Here is a 19,467-nt window from a genome sequence, read left to right on the forward strand (position 1 = left end):
GCCGGGCATGTTTTTGCTGAGAATTGAACTATTGGGCTTTTGGGTCAGACTTCATACATTATATCTCAGGGACTTTCAGGCTGGGTAAGTGGGTTTTTGAAAGGTTATCCAGTTTTATTGTCCTTTTGCTATGGTAACTGTAGCAGCTTACAGACTTCAAGTCTGAAAGTGCAGAGCACTACCAGAGTTGTATCTTAAATTCATGTTTTTTATTTTCAGGACAGAAAAAGAATTTTCGCCAATATCATGTGCAGTTTTTTGGAGATGCCCCAGAACGAGCCTGGATATTTGAGAAGAGCCTGGTGCCCTTCAAAGAAAAAGACCAGTATGAACAATTGTGCCAAGAGAGTGCAAGACAAGCCCTCAATAAATCAGAGAAAGTAAAGGTAAGAGGTTACCAAATCAGACAAGATTTGCAACTTTTTATTTCAGTGTTACAGGTATGTACAGATATAATAGATATAGGTATATATATTATAGAAATCTTAAAGGTAGCTTGTTTTACAGGAGCTTGCAGTCTTATGTTTCATTTACAGATGCAAAGGATGGGGTGATTTACCACTGTTTGTTACTGTGTAAATATTAGTACTCTTCTGCTTTGTCATGGATTCATGCGTGCTGTCAGTACTATCAAATACAGCTCCTTGTGAACTCTGAATTACACATCTGCATGACACTTAGTCTCTCGGAATTGTTTTGTGTTAATGTCAGCATTTTGAAATCCAAAGTGGGCAGACTCCTCACGCTGTTGTCTCCTCTTGCAGATGCTAAAGCCTGTGTCAGGGAAGCTGCGGCCACAGTGGGAGATGGGTGTGAAGCAAGCCAGTGAAGCAGCGAGCATGACAGTGGAGGAGCGCAAGGCCAAGTACACCTTCATCTATGTCAGGGACAGACCTCACCTTAACCCTCGAGTGGCCAAGGAGGTTGGCATTGCGGTGGAGCCCTTGGAGGAGATGGATGAGTCATCCTACTCAAATGAAGAAACCACTCCAAATCTGAAATCCATGAAGGAGTCTGGCATTCCTAGCAAGAGGAGGAGAAGGACATCAAAACTGTCTGCTGCTGATGATATTGAAGACAGCAGTCAGTTGGAGGATAAGAATACTACTCCTCAAAAGTCATCTGAACAGGCAGAATCCAAAAGAGGGATAGGCTCCCCTCTCAATAGAAAGAAAACTCCAGCGTCTACTCCACGAAGCAGAAAGGGCGATGCAGTATCTCAGTTTTTGGTCTTCTGTCAGAAGCACAGAGATGAGGTTAGTCTTTTTCAACTGTTATTATTGTTATTTGCCTCTTCTAATTTCTCTACTTGAAGAAACTACTTTAGTAAACAAAAATTGGTTACTACTGCACAATCCATAATAATCTGGGTTTGACAAGGTATGCCTGCATCAAATCTTAGTCTAGACAGAAACAGGGAAAGAAGGGAATGAAGGTGAGCAAAATGAACAAGATGGTGATACTGCCTTTGCACTTCAAGCACAAATTATGTTAGTGTCTTCCCACATTATCTAACAGTCCTTTGTATTAGCCATATTTTGTAGTTAACTTATGTAAAATACCTTAGATGTGCATACATATATGCTCAGGCAAATATAACAAAGATTATGCTGTTTATGGCAATCTGCTTGTAGATAGATTTTACATTTTTTGAGGCCATGGCTAATTCTTTCTGTGTGTTCCCTTATCTTTGAACACCTCAAAACCTCATTTACTTACCTGGAACCTTCTGCTGAGCTTCAAAAGAAGCTATGTACCAAAGCTTGTGAAAATCCCTGTCAGTGTGTGCAATCTGCTGGGACAGAAACTAGGTCCCCTTGAGGCACTTATACTCCACTACAAAGTAGAATAAATAAATACCTTAATAGCAACATTTTTTTAGGAAAACTTTAAAGTGTAAAAGCAGTACTGCTGGTGTAGTTCATTACTTTAAAATCATGACCATCATTTTTCTTCCTTACAAACTTCTGCTCCATTTGCAGTACTATTCCATGATCTGAAGCTAATGTGACTTCTTATGTTTTCTTGTATTTGTACTATAACGTATTGCTCACAGAAAGATCAGGAAGTTAGTGGTGACTTTGTCATGCTCTTTAGCTACTGAATTGTTGACGTCATTATAGCATATTTGTATTAGAAAAATATTAATAGATGTAAACTTTATGAAGAAATATTGAAAAGCAGATTCTGTTGTATGGAAGTCAATTAGTTGTGGTTCAACTTGGGATCTTATTAGGTCATTGAAATTTAAGCTTATATTGAGAATGAAAATGGGCATAGTGTTACATGAACCTTTTAGTGGCTTTGGTTAAAGTGAGAAAAGCACTGGCATTGCAGTTTGCTGGCTCTGGAAAGGAAATGTGTTTGTAGCCAGAGCATTAAATACAGATTTTGACATATTAATTATGAAAAGCTGTATGGGTAAATCATCTGTCTCATGTTGGAGGCCCATGAGTTTTATTTACAATTCTTTTGTAAGTGACATTGCGGGAGGGAATTTCCTTGGCCTTCAATGTGTGTAGCAAGAAGTCTTGTGCGATATTGAGACATAAAATTGCTTCTCTGGAAGAAATGAGATTATGATGGCTGGCTTTTTGGACTCTCAGCCAAACATACCTTGCAAGAGAAGAGACATACTGAGAGTATAAGATTTCTGTTTTCTGCGCCAGTTTATCAGGCTTTGTTCCCTTCTATGGTTGTACTGTAATTCTCAAATTAATAGATAGAAAATATGAAGACTGTTAGAATATAGGAAATTGAGGAAATGCTTTGTCTTCAGTGTCATTTCAGGAAATTGAAAAGCTTTCTTCAATTTCAAATTTACACTGATGATAGTGGCTAATGTTGCACAAAGTTTAAGTAGAAGGAAGTAAGTTAAAAAATACTACGTACCTTTAGAGAGAAGAAACCATTTCTGTCTAGAATACCTTTTAATAAGATCTGTCATGAAAATCCAAATCTGCCAGGATGTGTGATCCATTCTAACGGGTACAGAGACACTTCTGTGGGTAGAACAGAACTAGGTTGTGAAAGCTGTAGATACCTCTAACTGATCATCAAGGCAGAAGGACCTGTCTTTCCTTTCTCTTGATTGGAATTTGACAGGCAAAGGGAGGAAATATGAATTTAGATATTTATGCTTTTTGCCTTTCATGTTGCTTTTAAAATGGTGTGTTTGTCCCATCGCTGGAAGGTGGAAATTGTATCCAATCTAGTATGTGGAGTGTCCCCTTCCATTAGCCTTACCTGGTTCAACTTGCATGGCTTTCACCCAACAGTTTCTTCTGTTGTGTTGTAGATGTTCTGTTGCTTTAGAAAGAGTGATAATGTTGGCTGAAAAACAAACCTGGTTTTGAGCTACTTGTATTGGTGGCTTTGAAGAGTTTAGTGTATAGCTATCTTAGTATTTGCATGTAGAAACTTGGAAAAAAGGAAGATTACGGACCCAGAAGAGGCTCTCTGGCCCCAGTCTTGGGAAGGGAGGGAAGTGAAAGGGGTGACTGAAGACTTCACCTGTGGGACCCCTGAATAATCACAAGTTCTGTTAAAAGTAGAGCCATTTTTGCTGTGCCTTGCTTGGAGTCTGGCTTGGTGTGGTAGTAGGATTCATACATCGTTTTAATTTTACTATTATTTTACTGCTGGAGAATGTTTTTAATTATTTAAGAGGCACACTTCCCACATCCCTGAGGGAGGTGCTGAAAGCTTGGAGCGCTGTTGTGGTTGTAGTGACGCATTAAGTATTTTGTGCTTTTACCAAAGGAGTAAAGATGTATTTTGTACTGTTGGCATTCTAATGTGCTTCCCCTGTGAAAAAGATAAGTCTAGTAATCATCAGAAGGGAGTGGCTGACTGGAGTTAAAGGTATTGTTCAAGTGAGAGACAGACAGCTACACTGTTTACATTGATTGATTTGGGCCTTGAGTCTGTTGTGAGGAAAATTAAGGAAGAATTTCACTAGCAGGGAGACTTTGGAGAAGACTACTGAGCATTTTCCTTGGAGGCCTTATTTGCAAGGATCCCTTCACCACTAAGAATTATGAGTGTCTTTTCCTTGTCATTTCACAGTACTTTTCATCAGTTGGAAGTTATTTTTATTCTTATTTTGTTGAGACTGGAGGTAATGTGTATCTCATTTGTCTGAGGAAATCTTGTTATTTCTTGGAGTTATTTCCTGTGCCCTCACTGAGCACAATGGTCTGTACATTTGTGACAACAGTCAAAATTGATGGTAATTTCATATCCTGAAGAAGTGAGATTTCTGGGAGGGAGTATCTATGTTCCTCCTTTTCAATGATGTGAATCCAGCTGTTGGATTTTAATCAAACTTCGAGTAGAGGCTTCCAGGGGTAATTGTATTCCTCAAGCCTTATACAGATGGATTATGCCAGATAGAAGCAAGAGAATTCTTAGTACTCTACTAGGAGAAAAATTAAAGCATGGATTTCCATAGTAGACACTGACAGTGGAAGGAAGGTACTGCAACTATTTTAACATCTGGAAAAGCATCAGTCACACTTGCATCTTGTTTGATAACTGAAAATGTAGATTTAAGACCCTAAATTCTAAGAAATTAGGTTTAATCGTTTCACCTTACCAGAAAAATTGTATTTCTGCTCTGTTGAACGGTGTTGCTCTTTGAATAATTGGCTTTCTTGACCTAGTTTTTATTTTGCTCTGTGTTCTTGGGGAATCAGTTCTAATACTCAGGATTTTGAAGAATGCTGGGTCATTACCCAGCATTAGATGAGGATTGTTTTTAAAGGTAGTATTTCATTTCTGTACAATTGTAGAGTTTTTTGACTTTTATGATTAATCAAATTTTCCTTATTTTTTTTCAAGTTTTTTTTTTTAAACTTAATTTTCCTTAAGTAGAAGTAGGGGTATACTTCAGGAATTTGGGAGATTTTTTTTTTCTTTTTAATGCTGTAATTTTTTCTGTTGAATAAACTTCTAGAAACTATTAAACTCAATGTTGATGGATATTACATCTCCTCATAACATTTAAAAAGATGCCAGCTTGTGTGTTCCTAGTATTCGTATATGTAATACAAAAATAATGAATCAATACAGGAAACGTTGCATCAGATGCTAACTTGTGTAAATCTCTCTGCTGAAATAGGTGTTCTGAGTTCAATGATTAATGAGTTTTGCTATGAATTGATGGATTCTTTCTAGGCAAGTGTATATTCCCATATTGCTTGCCTGTTGTTTGTGGTATAGATGTAACTTTCATTGATAAGCAAGACACATTATTTTTGAATGACCACAGGACAAGATTCATACTTACTCCACTTATTCCATTTTTTAAATGTTAAAAAGCAAATAGATACTTCCAAAATCAGTCTTAATACTTCTCAATAAGCTAGTGGATTTTTTTTTAAAAACACAGAGAAGTGGTTTTCAAAGTAAAACTGGATACAGAAGGTTTTATTCTAGTTCCATCTACAGCAGAAATATTAGAAAACTTGTTTGTATCCAGTTTTCCAAAGTGATGGAAGTATGTACACCATTCTTTCCAATGGTCACCTTTTTTTTAATTCAACCCTATTTCTGCATGTATAGGTGGTTGCTGAACATCCAGATGCTTCATGTGAGGAGATTGAAGAGCTGCTCGAATCGCAGTGGAACATGCTTAGTGAAAAACAGAAAGCTCGCTATAACACAAAGTTTGCCATAGTGACCTCTCCCAAATCTGAAGAAGACTCTGGTAAACGTAAAACTGTGCTAGTGTACTCTAACTAAATTTGATATACATAGTGGCGTTAAAACTAAGCACATATTTGAGACCCTGTAGGGAAAACAGCTTTCACTGTTTTCCAGTTTTAATTCTTGGTGTTTGTGCCAATAGCAAAGGAATGCCAATGGTTACAATAAACGCAACCCATGAAGTCTACATTTCTTGCTCATTGTTCTGAAAAGTTGTTATATGTAAACCTTCTGCTGTTTAGACATTGCTGATTTCTCATTCTTCTTCTGCCCATAAGCAGCTGCCATTGCATCCACTGCTTGTTACGAGTGGATGGTGGAAAGGGAAGATGAAGTGTTACTACTAGTAAAATTTGAGATGGTTTTATAGAACAGTTAGAAATGGTTTAAAAATTTTAATCAGTGCTGCAGCTTTTCTTCATGTATACCTAAAGTGTATTACTTCACATCATCATCAACTCAGGAAGAACTATTCCAAACTTTATTCTGAAACTTTCATCCATTTGGCATTTTATTGTGCTACTCAGACTTTTTAGGACTTTGTACAAGATTGCAAATACTTTATTTTTTTTTTTCCTTTCATTTTTTTCTTGCTGTTTTCTGGTGTTTGGTTTTCATGAACAGTCTCGATTGTTTCACAAAATATTTGAGGGGGTTTGGAGTCACTTATTTACAAAAGGATGAGGAAGATAGTTTGCCCTTTGTGTGAACTTTATCAAATTTAACTAGCTATCATTTTTCAAATTTAAATGGCTTTACAGCACTGTAAGAAGACTTATTATGGAAGTATTAGAAGCCAACAGGTGCTGCTTTGGGCAATGACAAGAATGAGAGGGAGTGTTTGAAAGTTTGTGAGACTTGGAAAAACTTGTATAAAAATGGCAGTCAGTTTTGTTAACTATCTGTGTGTGTGTGTGAAATAACATCATTTTGTGGAAAATTGAAAAGTTTTTAACTTTAAATTTTAAGTGTTAAATATTTGGATATCAGTTTAAAAAAAAACCACATTCTGTATCTCTCAAGGTTCATCATTGAAGAATATTGGAGAGGCCAAACGTAAAGTGTTTCAAGACTCACCTAAAAGGAGATCAAGATCCAGAAGTAATTGAAATTTGTGTTGTGTGCAAATAGCTCATCATTATAAGTAGCTATGGAGTGTATTTTTTTATGTAATCACTCACGTATCATAATCTCTTTATTTTATCTCAGATGTTGTCTTCCTTGACGTTAGAACTTTAATGGATCCCAAATTAAATATCTTAACACTGTAGTTCTGAATTTTGTTCACCTTCCTCAGTGTCATATTGCAAGAAATGTAATTGAAATTGTACCTGTACCAGGTGTTTCTAGTACATATATTGTGTACATTTATAGTTACCTACAGAAGAAAATATGTCAGTTCAACTGTTCCCTATCTCAAATCCTCTTATCTTAAACTTGGAAGAATATTGTGGGATTTCTTTTGCTGGCTTTTTGTAAGTAGCAGGTTGTCCTGGAGCCATTTCAGTCTGCTTTGTGGATTCAGTCTGATCATAGAATATGCCTAGATTGTTTAGATAAGAACATTAATTTGAAAATGATCCATATTTTCAGGTTGCTATATTTTTAATATTTACAGATTTTTGTTCCCACTGGAATAGAATGCTTGTAGCTGTAGGGCAATTTTCAGTTAACGTATTTGTGCCTCTGGAACTTGCACTTTCATACTCATAATACTCTGCAGCTTCATAAACTAGAGAGTACTGGAGAGTGTAATTATGTTGTCATTTCATCTTGATGAAACAGACCACTTCCAAAACCCTCATCTATCTTGTTGAGGTGCAAGCAGTAGTGGAGCCTGTGGCAGGGGATTGTAGATCACTCTCTGACCTTTTGTATTTAGTAGCTGCTTGAACTTTACAGTGAACAATCATCTAAATACATTAATAAGTTTGTGGTCTAAAATGGCCAATGTGGTTCTGTTCATAGGATTCTGATTTATAAAGGGAAGGGATCTTATGGTCTCCTGTAAAATATGAGTAAGCTTGCTAGAGTCTGGCATTGCCATACCAGACAGAGAATTAGTCTGTACAGTTGGTGATATCTTGTCTTTTTCAGAGGCCCCTTAATAGATATCACCAGTATCTTCATCTCTATCATTTGGAGAACTTAAAGTAGCCTTAAGGAGGAGACTTAAAAATTAATTGTAGTGATAAGGCACTGCTACAAAGTGGTAGGAGAGTTAAAAGCTGTATACATCAGTCACATGCAGTCTGACCATAGGAAATAAATATTGGGCAGTAACATTCAGATCTTAAACTAGTGCTTGTACATGCAGATTCATCATTGTAAAATAACTTGAGTATGAAGCAGTTGATTTGGATGTGTTCTAGAGTTAGTCTTCAGCCCTAGAAACCAGACCCTAAGCATTAAGGGTTCATCAAACTGTGTTAATGTTGAACCATGTTTTAAAAATAATGACTGAAAGTACCTTAAATAACTAGATCAGTTCAAAATTATTTCAAAGTGGGTTTTAGATTATTTTTCATGTAAGTTTCCCCCATCCCCCATCCCAAGGTAATTTACATGGAAATAAAAGAAACCAAAAAAAGAGGACAAAGGAGCCTACAGAAGATTTTGAAGTTCAGGAAGCACCTAGGAAAAGACTCAGGATGGATAAACAGAATAATCGGAAGGTAATTATGTCATTGGTTTGTTGGGGTTGATTTATAGCAGCACCAGTCTCATTGCTGTAGTTAAGTTTGTCAGCATTTCCACTTTCAGGATTAAAAAAGAAACGCCCATATATCATACCAAAATGTTGTCAATATTCAGAGATACATGTGAGGTTACCACTGTGGGATTTTTTTCCTTTGGTTTTGAGGACGGAGGTATGACAAGTTGCTACTTAAACTGTTTCTCAAAGGAATGGAGAGAGGGAAGCATCACCTCTCTGTGTTGTTACGCTTTGTAGTTCTTCTTTCCTTCTGACTTGCAGCTAGTTTTACAAAAATGTAAAAAAAAAATACTTTTAGTCAATATTTTAGACAAAATTCAGGAGAGGAAAGCAAAACAGAAAAACTACTTTTCGTTAATTGGAAGGTTATATGACATTTTAGAGTGGCATGCTGACCCATTTGTTAGCAAACTGCAGTAAATTTATATTTATGCAGTAAAAGTACATTTATCCCACAAATCACAGGCTCCTTTTCAGGTTAGCTTGCTTGTGAGAATGAGAATTTATCTTACATAGATCACCATGTGTGTGGACACAGCACAAATGTTGTGGAGACTTAGGTGTAGGTTTATGTAGTCATGCATGTAGAGCAGTGAACTTCATGGGTTTTCCTTGTATGGAAAGCTTAGCTCACACTCGTTTTCAGATGTGCTATTGCAGTGTAATACTGTAGTGTGAGTGCCATAAACCTAAACTCAGAACTTCAGTGGTACAGCAGTCAAGTGAAACAACCTAGTAGAAGGAAAGGTAGTAGATTTATTTTTTAAATGAATTATGGAGGTCTTATTTGTAGGTATCAATTTGTTTGGGAGGCTGGTTATTTTGCTACTTCTGTTGATACTGTGGATATTAAGACAATTTGTTGTCTTAGAGTTTAATATAAAAAAATAAATAGAATTTCCTATAGACAGGCTTCATGAGGTGATTAAGAAGGGATAGAGATAATTCTTAATGTTTTTACCTTTGCAGAAAGAAGGGCCAGAACTGATTTTTGCACTTCTTGCATAATGGGTTAGTTGTTGACTATTCATATGGTGTTTTAGGAGCAGTTTTTCAAACCTCTTTAAACTTGTCTAACTGATTTTAATAGACTACAATACACTTGATCCATGGAATAATGAAGTTTACTTATTATAATTAATTCCTTTTATAAAGTCCTTGTTTTGACTGTTCTCAAGTTACTTTCCTGTCCCACCAGCATTTGTACACTACAGTTTGCCTACATTCTCAGCAGTAGGATTTTAGGTGGTTGCAGTGTAGTTCATGAATGGGAGGTTCTGGTGTCTTTGGTGCTGTGACACACATGTAAATATATCAGCAAGGAAATAAATAACCAAATGAGGGGAATGATTCCCATAAGATACATAGCACTAATGAGGCTGACTTAGTAATGTGCATTTTAAGAGGGTTTTTCTCTATCTGGTCAGAGTATCTGACCTGGTTGCAAGGGGTCTGATGTGTGTAAATATTAGGTAGTTTGGAAACTGAATGCATATAGCAGGGCTTGTGCTCCACAGAAAGGTCAGATATGGTTTGCAATTTGTTTTAGGAATTACTTCTTAGTCTTTTTCCTGCCTTCCACAAGCCCGAGGCACTTCCAGCTGTATGTGCTACTACTTAGTAGAACATTCAGTGAATGAGAGTGAAAATATCTATGTAATGATCCAAAAAAGCAAACAGTATCCATATACCTTCCGTCTGCTATTCCCACTTTGCCCGTAGGCTTTAGTTGCAATCATTCTGGACAGGAGGAGCTGTAATTTCATGACAGTTTCCTTGCACAAGGATTGTGGGTTATACTCTCCTTTTGTCCTTAATTCTTATTTACAGAATCAGAATGTTTTTGCATAACATAACCAAGTCATAAGTACCAATATGGACGTTTTGAAAAACTACTTTGTTCATTTTTGCTTTGATGATGTACATAAAATGCACATTAACAAAATGGGGGTTCTGTAAAGTGTGCTTTAAAGAATGAACTATACTGTACATTTTCACAGAATCACAGAATCCTTAGGATTGGAAGGGGCCTCTGGAAATCATCCAGTCCAATCCCCCTGCCAAGACAGGGTCATCTAGAGCAGGTTACACAGGAATGTGTCCAGGTGGGTTTGGAATGTCTCCAGAGATGGGGACTCCATGACCTCTGTGGGCAGCTGTTCCAATGCTCTGCCACCTCAAAGTAAAGAAATCTTCCTCATTTTGAGGTGGAACTTGGTGTGTTTTAGTTTATGGCCATTACTACTTGTCACTAGGCACCGCTGAAAAGAATCTGGCACCTTGCTCTTGACACCCTCTTTTCTTCCATTTTTACCCAGAAGTGTAACAGTAATCTTAGAAAACTGATACTGGGAGCCTCTGGTGGCCTTGGTAGTGGGGCAGCTTAGTGTGCTTAGAGCTCAGAAAAGCATGGCACATCTGTAGTGCAGTACATTCATTTTTACAAAGGAAGTCAGTTCTCTGGCCTTTGAGGTGTTCACCTGTGTATCTTTGGTAAAACTGATTGTCAGATGGAGACTGTGAAAAAGCATGTAAAGCATTGGAAATGCGTGTAAAGCCTTCTGTTAATAGAATTGTGCTTATTGATCAGGTGAGCATGTGTCAGAGGTAAGCACTCTAGGCTACAGTCTGAGTAACTTGAATGAATCTATAACATAAGAACAGGAAAAAAATAGTGGCATGTGTAAGGAACCACGTCTTTGACAAAGATTTGACAAAAACTTTCCCGGTTTTTGGCCTAAACTTTTAATCATGAATGCTCAATCTGGTGCAAATTTAGTTGATATTTATTCTCCCTTGAAAATAGTGGTTTTATTTTGGAAATGCTGAAACAATCTTAACCATAGTAATTTAAAAAATGGCACTGCTATAAGTAGTGGAGTTGAAAGCAAGCCTCTCTGAGACTTCTAGTTCTGCACAGGGCTTACTCTCAAATTTATATACTAATTCTGTAGTTTACCTTTAATAATTAAAGGTTTTAATTTGACCAGTTTGTTCAAAGAGCAGTAAGGATAATTTACAAGTTTCGTGTTCATTTAGCACTCTCCCTTTTGATACGCTGAGTTTGGGATGGATAAGTGGGATGCTGAAATACTGTGTTCTTTAATTTTTCTCATTTGTTTATGGCTTTGTACCCTGTGCTGTAAATGAGTTTTAAAATTCACTTAAATGGGACTAGCTTAACTACAGTACCTTTCAGATATTTGTAAAGACACTTTCTTTTTAATAACTTAAATCCAGAACTAATTGCCAGTTGTATCCAACCACTCATAAATTAGGAGTTTTTTTATTTTTTCATATTTTTTTTTGTGACAGAGGGAGACAAGCAATGACAAAACAGCAAAAACAAACTCTTCTAAGGTCACAGAAACCTCCTCTTCACAAAAGAACCAGTCAGGTAATGTGGTCAGAATAAGTTTTAATGTCACTTTCTCAGTTAAATAATTTTAAGATGCCCAGGTTGTCTGAGGCAGCCAGCTAAATCCTGCTGACTCAGTGAGCAGTTGCAGGCACTGTGCCACAGCTGGGGGGGAGCCCTGTTCCTTCACTGTCCTTCTGCAGCTCCATCCTGGACTGAAATTGTGCGTTGCTGGTTGAGAGCAGCAGTTTACAAGTTCACCGTTTGATGGCACCAGATTAAAGCTGGTGCCCCAAGATCTTGGCGAGCAGGGAGCAAACCCTGCTGCTCCCATCTGCCTGCTGCACTGGCCTGGTAAAACAAGTGCAGTGACTGTCAGTGTCATCAGCTGCTGTGGGGGTTTAGTCCTTCTAAACGATGCTTGATGGGAAGCAGTGTGGAGCATGACAGGGAATTTTATAGAGCCTTGGATCAAAACGCCAAAGTCAGACTTGTTAATGATGCTCAAGTTTAAGGTAACTTCTGTCAGAGCATGTCTCTTTAGGTGTTACAGTGATATGCTAAAGACAAGTGAGCTTCAGCAAGTTCTGCACGGTGTAGAAGTGGTGATGTGCCATAGCTAATGCGTGGCTCCTGTGAATTTTCTCTTAACAAAGTGTTAGTGTTACTCAGATTGTGATGAGATCACATAGGCCTTCTGATATAACTGTTACCTCTGCTTTAAAGAGGTCTTAAGTCACAAGATATTTTGATTTTAATAGAAATGAGATGATTAAAAAATGGGGAAAACATCTCTTAGCACATATTTGGTTAATGGAAACCTCTTTATTTTTAAAACCAAGCCAAAACACATGGCTTCAGAAACTTCATGTTCGCTCAATCCTAAGTAGGTGCCCAGAAGACCTACCTAAATAATTCCTTCCTTTATCTGAAGGAATATTTAAAATGGCTTCAGGGAGATAATATTTTAAAGTTCCAAACTTCACTTTGTAAACCAAAATTATTTTACAGCAACGAAAAATCTGTCTGATGCATGTAAACCTCTGAAGAAGCGAAATCGGGCTTCAGCAGCAGAATCTTCAACTCTTGCTTTTAGCAAGAGTTCATCTCCTTCAGCTTCCTTAACTGAGAATGAGGTAAAAAAAAAGTGGTGTTTGCACACAGCCATTTAATTACAGAAATTATCAGGTGTGAATCTTGTTTAAAAAAAAAAAAAGCAAAAATCAAAGGCGAATTCTCTAACGTTGGTGCTCTAGACAAGTTACAGTTTTGGCCTCTGTGAAACCTGTTAACGTGTGCATTGCAAATTCATTTATTGTAACACGAGCGTCTGATTTGGGGGACGTCGAGATATTATTGTGGTTTTTAATGTATTTACCAACAACGTTTTAGAATTGTAACCTATTAGAGGCAAAGTAAAATGCCAGTGTGTTCTGTATTTTCTTCTACAGACTTTTATGTAAGTGTACTACATTAGTTACATTATGTAACTCAATATTGTCATGTTGCCATAGCTTTTATATCGAAGCAAATTTCCTAATCCTCTCTTTGATCTAGAACTGGACAGTCCTCTGAGCAGAGCCCCTTTTAACTCAAATTAGTTTTCAGGTTGTTTTAGTGCTATTTCTCTGTGATGCAAATAGCTCCATCCCCAGTAGAGTTAAACAGGCAGTGAAGGATGTATCTTTTTGATACTTGCTAATCATAGTCTTAGCTCTGCGTATTTGGAACTGTAATTCTTCTCAGTTGACATAAAATAAATGAAATGTATGTACCAGAAGTGCAGTCACACAATCCATGAAACCATTCCCCGAGTCATCTACACTGTTAAAACCCAATCAGCCAAAGAGTGGCAGCATGGGGGTGAAGTATGCATGCTGTTTTGCAGGTGGGTTTGGATCTGTAGTTGGTAGGATTTAGTAAAATATCCATAGACAAACAGCTTCACCCAGTTTGTGTTACAAAAGCTGTAGAGAAAATACTTGCCTGCTTACAAGGGAGTAGGGCTTCCAGCTCTCCTAGAGACTTTCATCTCCCCTAACAAATGCATGAGGTGCTGTGATGAATGCAGTTAAAATATCTAGGCAATGTTCAGTAAACAGTTTACCTTTGGGTAGGGAAAAAAGATTGCATGTTAATGGCTGTATATCTTAACTGTAACTGGAAAAATATTTTAACTGAAAAAAAAAACCAATAAATCCTCCCTCCTGTACCCCAATAAAACAAGCAAAGGAAGTCCCACAGGAAATAATGTCCATAGCAGCAGCCAGGTAAAGTAATACTTTGTTTTGTTGATTTGAGAGACTCCTGTCTTTTGGCTTACCAGCTTCTGCTGGATTGGCCTTGCCGATGGGATCTGCTGTGTAATGGCTGTTTCTATTTGGGACTGTCTATTCAGCCAGACTAGTGTAAGGAAAAAACTGTCTTTTTTGGCTCAAAATAAGCATCTCTAAGTATTGTGCACTCAGGAGAAAGATTCTGCTCTTTCTAGAGATGGTGATTGTAAAATGGATTATCCAGAAGCCTTTCTTTACAAAAGGCTCATTTTTGTAGGATTTTCAGTTGTAACACAATGGTTCACATGTGAGAGAGGATATGGTTAAATCTTACATATGGCTGAGATGGAAGTTCTAAAACTTAGCACTAATTTACTCAGCTACTGCTAAACAGTAGAAGATGTGAGAAAAATTACCATCATACACTGCTCACAGAGCATGGATGCACAAACTAGAAAGTGAATTAATTGTTTTCAAAGGGTTAAGATATTAAAAAATGTCCCAAACAGCATAACAGAAAACACGCTTTGTTAAATAACAGATTTGGGGGTCTGGGTGCAGGGGGAAGTAGATTAATGGACTAGATCCTTGGACTGGTTAAAGCTACACTGACCTGAACTTGGACCAACTAAGGATTGGGCCCATTGTGTTTCCTATATTAGATATATTTTGCCTTTAAATAAAAATATCAGGCATGTGTTTCTGAAATTTATATTGACCTGCTCTACAAAACAAGGAAAGACAGAAATACTGGATTGTGTGGGTGGCTCTAAAAACTTTCTTTATTTCCCTTTTGTATTTTTATTTAGCACTTGTCTAAACAGCTAAATATGTTTGTGTCCTGAGAGCATTCACCTGGAGAGAAACTTTCCCAGTATTAAGGGAAAGGGTTTAAAAAATAAACAGTCAGGTTATGATGAAAGCCTTGCACAGTTAATTGAATAGGGTGTTATTCTTTCCAACATAAAATAGATTTAATGATTAACTTTCACATTTCTGTGTTCACTATAATACTTCTAAGTGTTGGTTTAGGTGCTCTCTTAACAAGCATAGAAAAAAGTTCTCTCTATTCTGCAAGCACATACATCTCCTCAAGGTGTATATATGAGGATTCTGGTCTTTTTTTCCCTCCTCTCCTTTCTTTTTCTCCCATACTCTTTGTGGACAGCTTGTTCCAGAATAGAATCTGGATGTGACTGTTACTTGTCAAGAGCTGTTGTTAGCTTCACACCCCTCAAATGTCTGTCCTTTACAATCAGGTTCTAGGAATGGTGTGCTCAGTTCTTTCTTGTTTGAAAGATGCATCTTATTTGACATTTTCAAAAATATTTTTAATACTTTTTGTTGGTATTGGGGGATACTTTTTAAATGGGATTTATTTAGAATACTATAAAATCAGGCAAGGCTAAATTTTCAGTTGATAAATTACTTTGGGAGAGAGATAAGAGTGGGGATGTGGACTTGTACAAACAGACTTATAGATATGACATATTAGAGATTAAAGGTTCACTCCTTTCAAAAAATTGGGCTTTGAAGTTGTTTTAAGATGGGTGGACAGAAGCAGTAAAGTGTTTATACAGAAATAAATGAATTTCATACCTGCATTTAATTTTGAAGCAAAATAATTTGACTTCTAGGCACTTGACACCAGTAGTAATTTTTTCCAGTACTTACGTGAAATACGATTTTGTTAAAATATAATTCTTAATGGGCAACTGGTAGGGCCAGATGTGAAAAAGATACTCAACACTTGGAGTCTGCAGAAGCTCGGAGTAGTTTTTTTACTGGCTATGTAAGACTTGGTGTAACCATCCAAAAGCACATGATATTTGTGAGAAGATATACAGGTGGTGTATTTTAATTTCTTTTTTTACCTTGGCCCTCCACCCCCCAATAATACAGTAGGTGCCAGTAAGAGTGTAATCAGTATTTTTTTAATAAATAAAAAAGACTTTACCATTAGTGCTGGATTATTGGCACACTTGGTGTGTTTGCATGAAACATATCTGCTTTAGCTTTTCGATCAATTTTTGTGATTATTGCCTGGCTTTATAAAATTGGATGAATTTGTTGACAGCAGATAAGTGTCAAAATATCGTGCAGACCGTAGGTACTACTTACGAACTTTGTCAAAGAAACTGTAATCTTTTCCTAAGAGAGGACAAAATAAAGCACATGTAATACTCTCTAAGTTAGCCAGCCTGTCATTCATCACACCCTCAAGTCTGAGCTGACCAGCAGATGGCAGCTTAAAGAAGCCTGGGAAAGATTTGAAGAGGTGCTTTTATTTTAATTTCCTCACATCTTCCTTAGAGGAATTCTTTCTTCCTTCTGTAACACCCAGTGTCAAAACAAGCTCAGTTCCTGGTTATAGATACGAATCCTTGTGTTTCCAAGGCCTAACAATGCAAATTATAGTAATGCAAGCCTTAATGCTCTTTTGCTGCATATTAAACAGTGCATTTTTTTCCCATTACTGATTTGAGACAGATTTCATTTATCTGCATCTTTAATGGGTATTAGCATGTATACACAATGGAGAAAACACGTACAGCTCTTAAAAGGTAAGGTGTTTTGAGAAGGCAGTCATGAGACGTGCACAGCTTGCAACTCAAAAACTACATCAGCTCCATTTATCAACCCTGGAGTCTAGTTGTCCTAGAGTGTACAACTAAAAACTCTTACTGAAGGTAAAAATAACTGTCTTTTTGATCCTAAGAACAGGAAGGAAGAAGGGAATTCATGTTACGTTAAATGAACTGCTGACCTAAAGAAAAAATAGTTGCGGTTAACCTTGCAGGTTGCTAAACAAAATCACTGTGCTTCTAGCATTTCATTGAAGCTTCCTTCAAATATAATTTTCTTTTCTAAACAGTGCTTAAGGATAAGTTAATCTATAGTGCCACCTTACATCCTGTGACTTAGCAGACAGTTGTTTCCTGTGTTTGTTTCTGTATGTGTGGATTATTTTTTTCCTGTTTAAAAGCACCAATAAGCAGTCAGGGGTACATTTTTGTGGAACACTGCGAGTAGTTGGGACTTGTTCCTTGCTAAACCTCTGCTAAAGCATCTAACATTTTACATGACCTGCATCACTCACCAGACCATACAGTTTTGTTACAATGGTTCTGTTTCCACGTGGAAAAAAGTTCTAAGCTTCACTTCTGTTCTTTGGCGGCACATTCTGTGTAGAAAACTAAGTTTCTTATGTAATTATTCTCCTCTTGTGTGTTACTTAGGCTTCAGAGTGCAGAGAATCTGTTAACTGAATGTTTACATGATGTAGGTTTTTATTCCACATCCCCTACCAAAGTATCATGAGTATCTATAGGCAATTTTATACTGTTTTAAAATGTTCTCATAGTTTTAATTAACTTTCCAGGCAAATTCAGAAATGCGTAATATCCTTATCTGAAACGTCTAACTCCTGCTAATAATAAAAATGAAATTTGTCCCAGGCTGTCTTTTTTTTGCTATTATAGTACTGTGTACACTTGTGGCACCGCATACTTAAAGAATTTATCCAGTCTAGCAGTATGGGCCAAAATATCACTCTTCATTCAGTTCAGGAATTCTTATATGAAATAAAGGAAATGTTAACTGTAACTCAATTGGCTCTGTCAGTTTTTCTGTCTCTGTGTGGGTGCACGATAGATTGTCTTTTGAATACAGCCTGACCTGTTTGTATGTTGCTTATTGACTTACTCTTGCAGAAGTTGTTCTTAGAGTTAAAAAAAATCCCAAACCTCTAGCTGCTCAGATTTTCTTAGTAAGAAAAAAATATGCAGTTGGGTTTTATCAGCTGGAAAGACTGAAGAGTCTATTTATCAGAACATGCATACTCCAAGCTTTCTAGAGGGAGCTCTTGGCCAGCCCAGCCCACTTCCTCCTGGGTGGCTGTGGTATAGAAATCACTGATTCTAAAGTCTTGTCAGGAAGTCTGAGATTGTAGCAGTGTCCTGAGTGTTAAGGAAAGTGAAACTTAGTAAGCAGCACCATTCAGAACTCATGAAGATGTGCCTCTTAAATTGCCTCTGAAAAGATGCCGTTAATTTTTTTTATATGATATGTTCATATCATATGATCACATCTAAGAGCAGGTGACCTGAGAGAGGATGCTGCTTAAGCCAGGGAGTGTCTTAAGACATCCCTGTAAAAGGTGCAGGTCACTCTATGTGGGCCCTGTATTTCATGAGTCCTGCTGCTCCTGCACTGGAGGAGACTTGCCTGCCAAACAAGCAGGAGGAAATAATTTCCTGCCATGCTTTGTTTTCATTTTTTATACCCCTAGCTTTAAGATAAGTGTACATGGGGGGGGTGTGTTTCCTTTTGATGTTCTACACCCTGCATTATAAAGCAGGTGATGCTCAAGTAAAACAAGGGGAAGTGGGAGGGCTTGCCTTCTTTGGCTCTCAAAAAATTTGCCCTTTAGTTGTTTTTGTTACTGCTTAAACAGAACGTGACAGAACAACATTGTTGTCTTGAATGACTAGGACCAAAGGTTGTGTTCTTAAGGCTTTTTCACAAGCATATATGAGTAATACATTAAGTGCTTTTATTAGACTGAGTGAGTTGATAAAGTGAGTTTGCTGAAGAAAAAAAATTCTGAGCAAAAATGTCACTTTGGTAGCTGGAAAAGTCAGAAGAAGTGTGTGGCTGGTGGAATAGGAACTGTTGGAGTCTGTTCCAGTGTGGGCACCATAGATGTTTAAATGCTAGCAACCTTTCCACTCTAAATTTCCAAATTTGCTTTGAGCCTTCAAACACAGCAGCAAAACTTTGTCTGAATTGGATCTAGGAGAGGGGAAGTCCCAGGGAAGCAGATGAGCGCAGAAGTGTTGATGTTGTTTAGTCTGCAATTGCCAACACACAATGCATAGTATTTGGGACTTGATTCTGCTCCATGAGCTCCAAGGAGCTTTTGCCTTAAACCAATACTGATACTCTGCTCCTTTAGGACATCCTTTAGCCTGGAATTACATACTGGGAACAAAAAAAGACACACTATGACCCCCTCCCCCCCTCCCAGGATAACACTGAGCCAGCAAGGATGCTTGTGTAGATCAGATGTTAAAAATTAAGACTTAATCCTAAATCTAAAACAAAAGGCACATTTAATAGCCAGGTTGCCAGCTGATTGAGGGCCAGTCCTGACAAGCAGAGCAGATGCATTTTTTTGTTCTTACTGTGGTAACTTCTTCAGTTCCGGGGCTGCAGATTGGATGAATGCAGACACTTTTATTTTCAGACCTAGAATTTCTGAACTTTTTTTCCTTCAAATTACAGGCTAGTGATTTTGCTGGCTCTGGTATTTACTCTGATTTTGGGGCTGTCTGAAAGAAAGGATAAAATTATAAGTGGAAAAACATTTTTTTTCTTCAAGTGGGTGGAGCAAATGTCCACATCGG

The 19,467-nt window shown here is 37.4% G+C and overlaps 1 protein-coding gene across 6 annotated transcripts in view; it reads left to right on the forward strand.

Annotated features, from left to right (window-relative positions):
* NSD2 (nuclear receptor binding SET domain protein 2) overlaps nucleotides 1-19,467 on the forward strand; it is a 99,482-nt gene that overhangs the window by 58,569 nt on the left and 21,446 nt on the right. For 5 of the 6 annotated variants that reach the window (XM_085059613.1, XM_085059612.1, XM_085059615.1 and 2 more), the window contains 8 exons: nucleotides 220-386; nucleotides 765-1,256; nucleotides 5,566-5,710; nucleotides 6,733-6,810; nucleotides 8,266-8,384; nucleotides 10,426-10,530; nucleotides 11,741-11,822; nucleotides 12,795-12,919. In XM_085059613.1, coding sequence (XP_084915739.1) covers nucleotides 220-386; nucleotides 765-1,256; nucleotides 5,566-5,710; nucleotides 6,733-6,810; nucleotides 8,266-8,384; nucleotides 10,426-10,530; nucleotides 11,741-11,822; nucleotides 12,795-12,919 — 1,313 coding nt within the window. The remainder of the gene's footprint in view (nucleotides 1-219; nucleotides 387-764; nucleotides 1,257-5,565; nucleotides 5,711-6,732; nucleotides 6,811-8,265; nucleotides 8,385-10,425; nucleotides 10,531-11,740; nucleotides 11,823-12,794; nucleotides 12,920-19,467) is intronic. The other variant, XM_085059617.1, reaches the window with a different exon arrangement.

This window comes from Lichenostomus cassidix, chromosome 4 (genome assembly GCF_008360975.1).
Source record: "Lichenostomus cassidix isolate B80296 chromosome 4, HeHo_3.0, whole genome shotgun sequence".
In the NCBI taxonomy this organism is placed as follows: Eukaryota; Metazoa; Chordata; class Aves; order Passeriformes; family Meliphagidae; genus Lichenostomus; species Lichenostomus cassidix.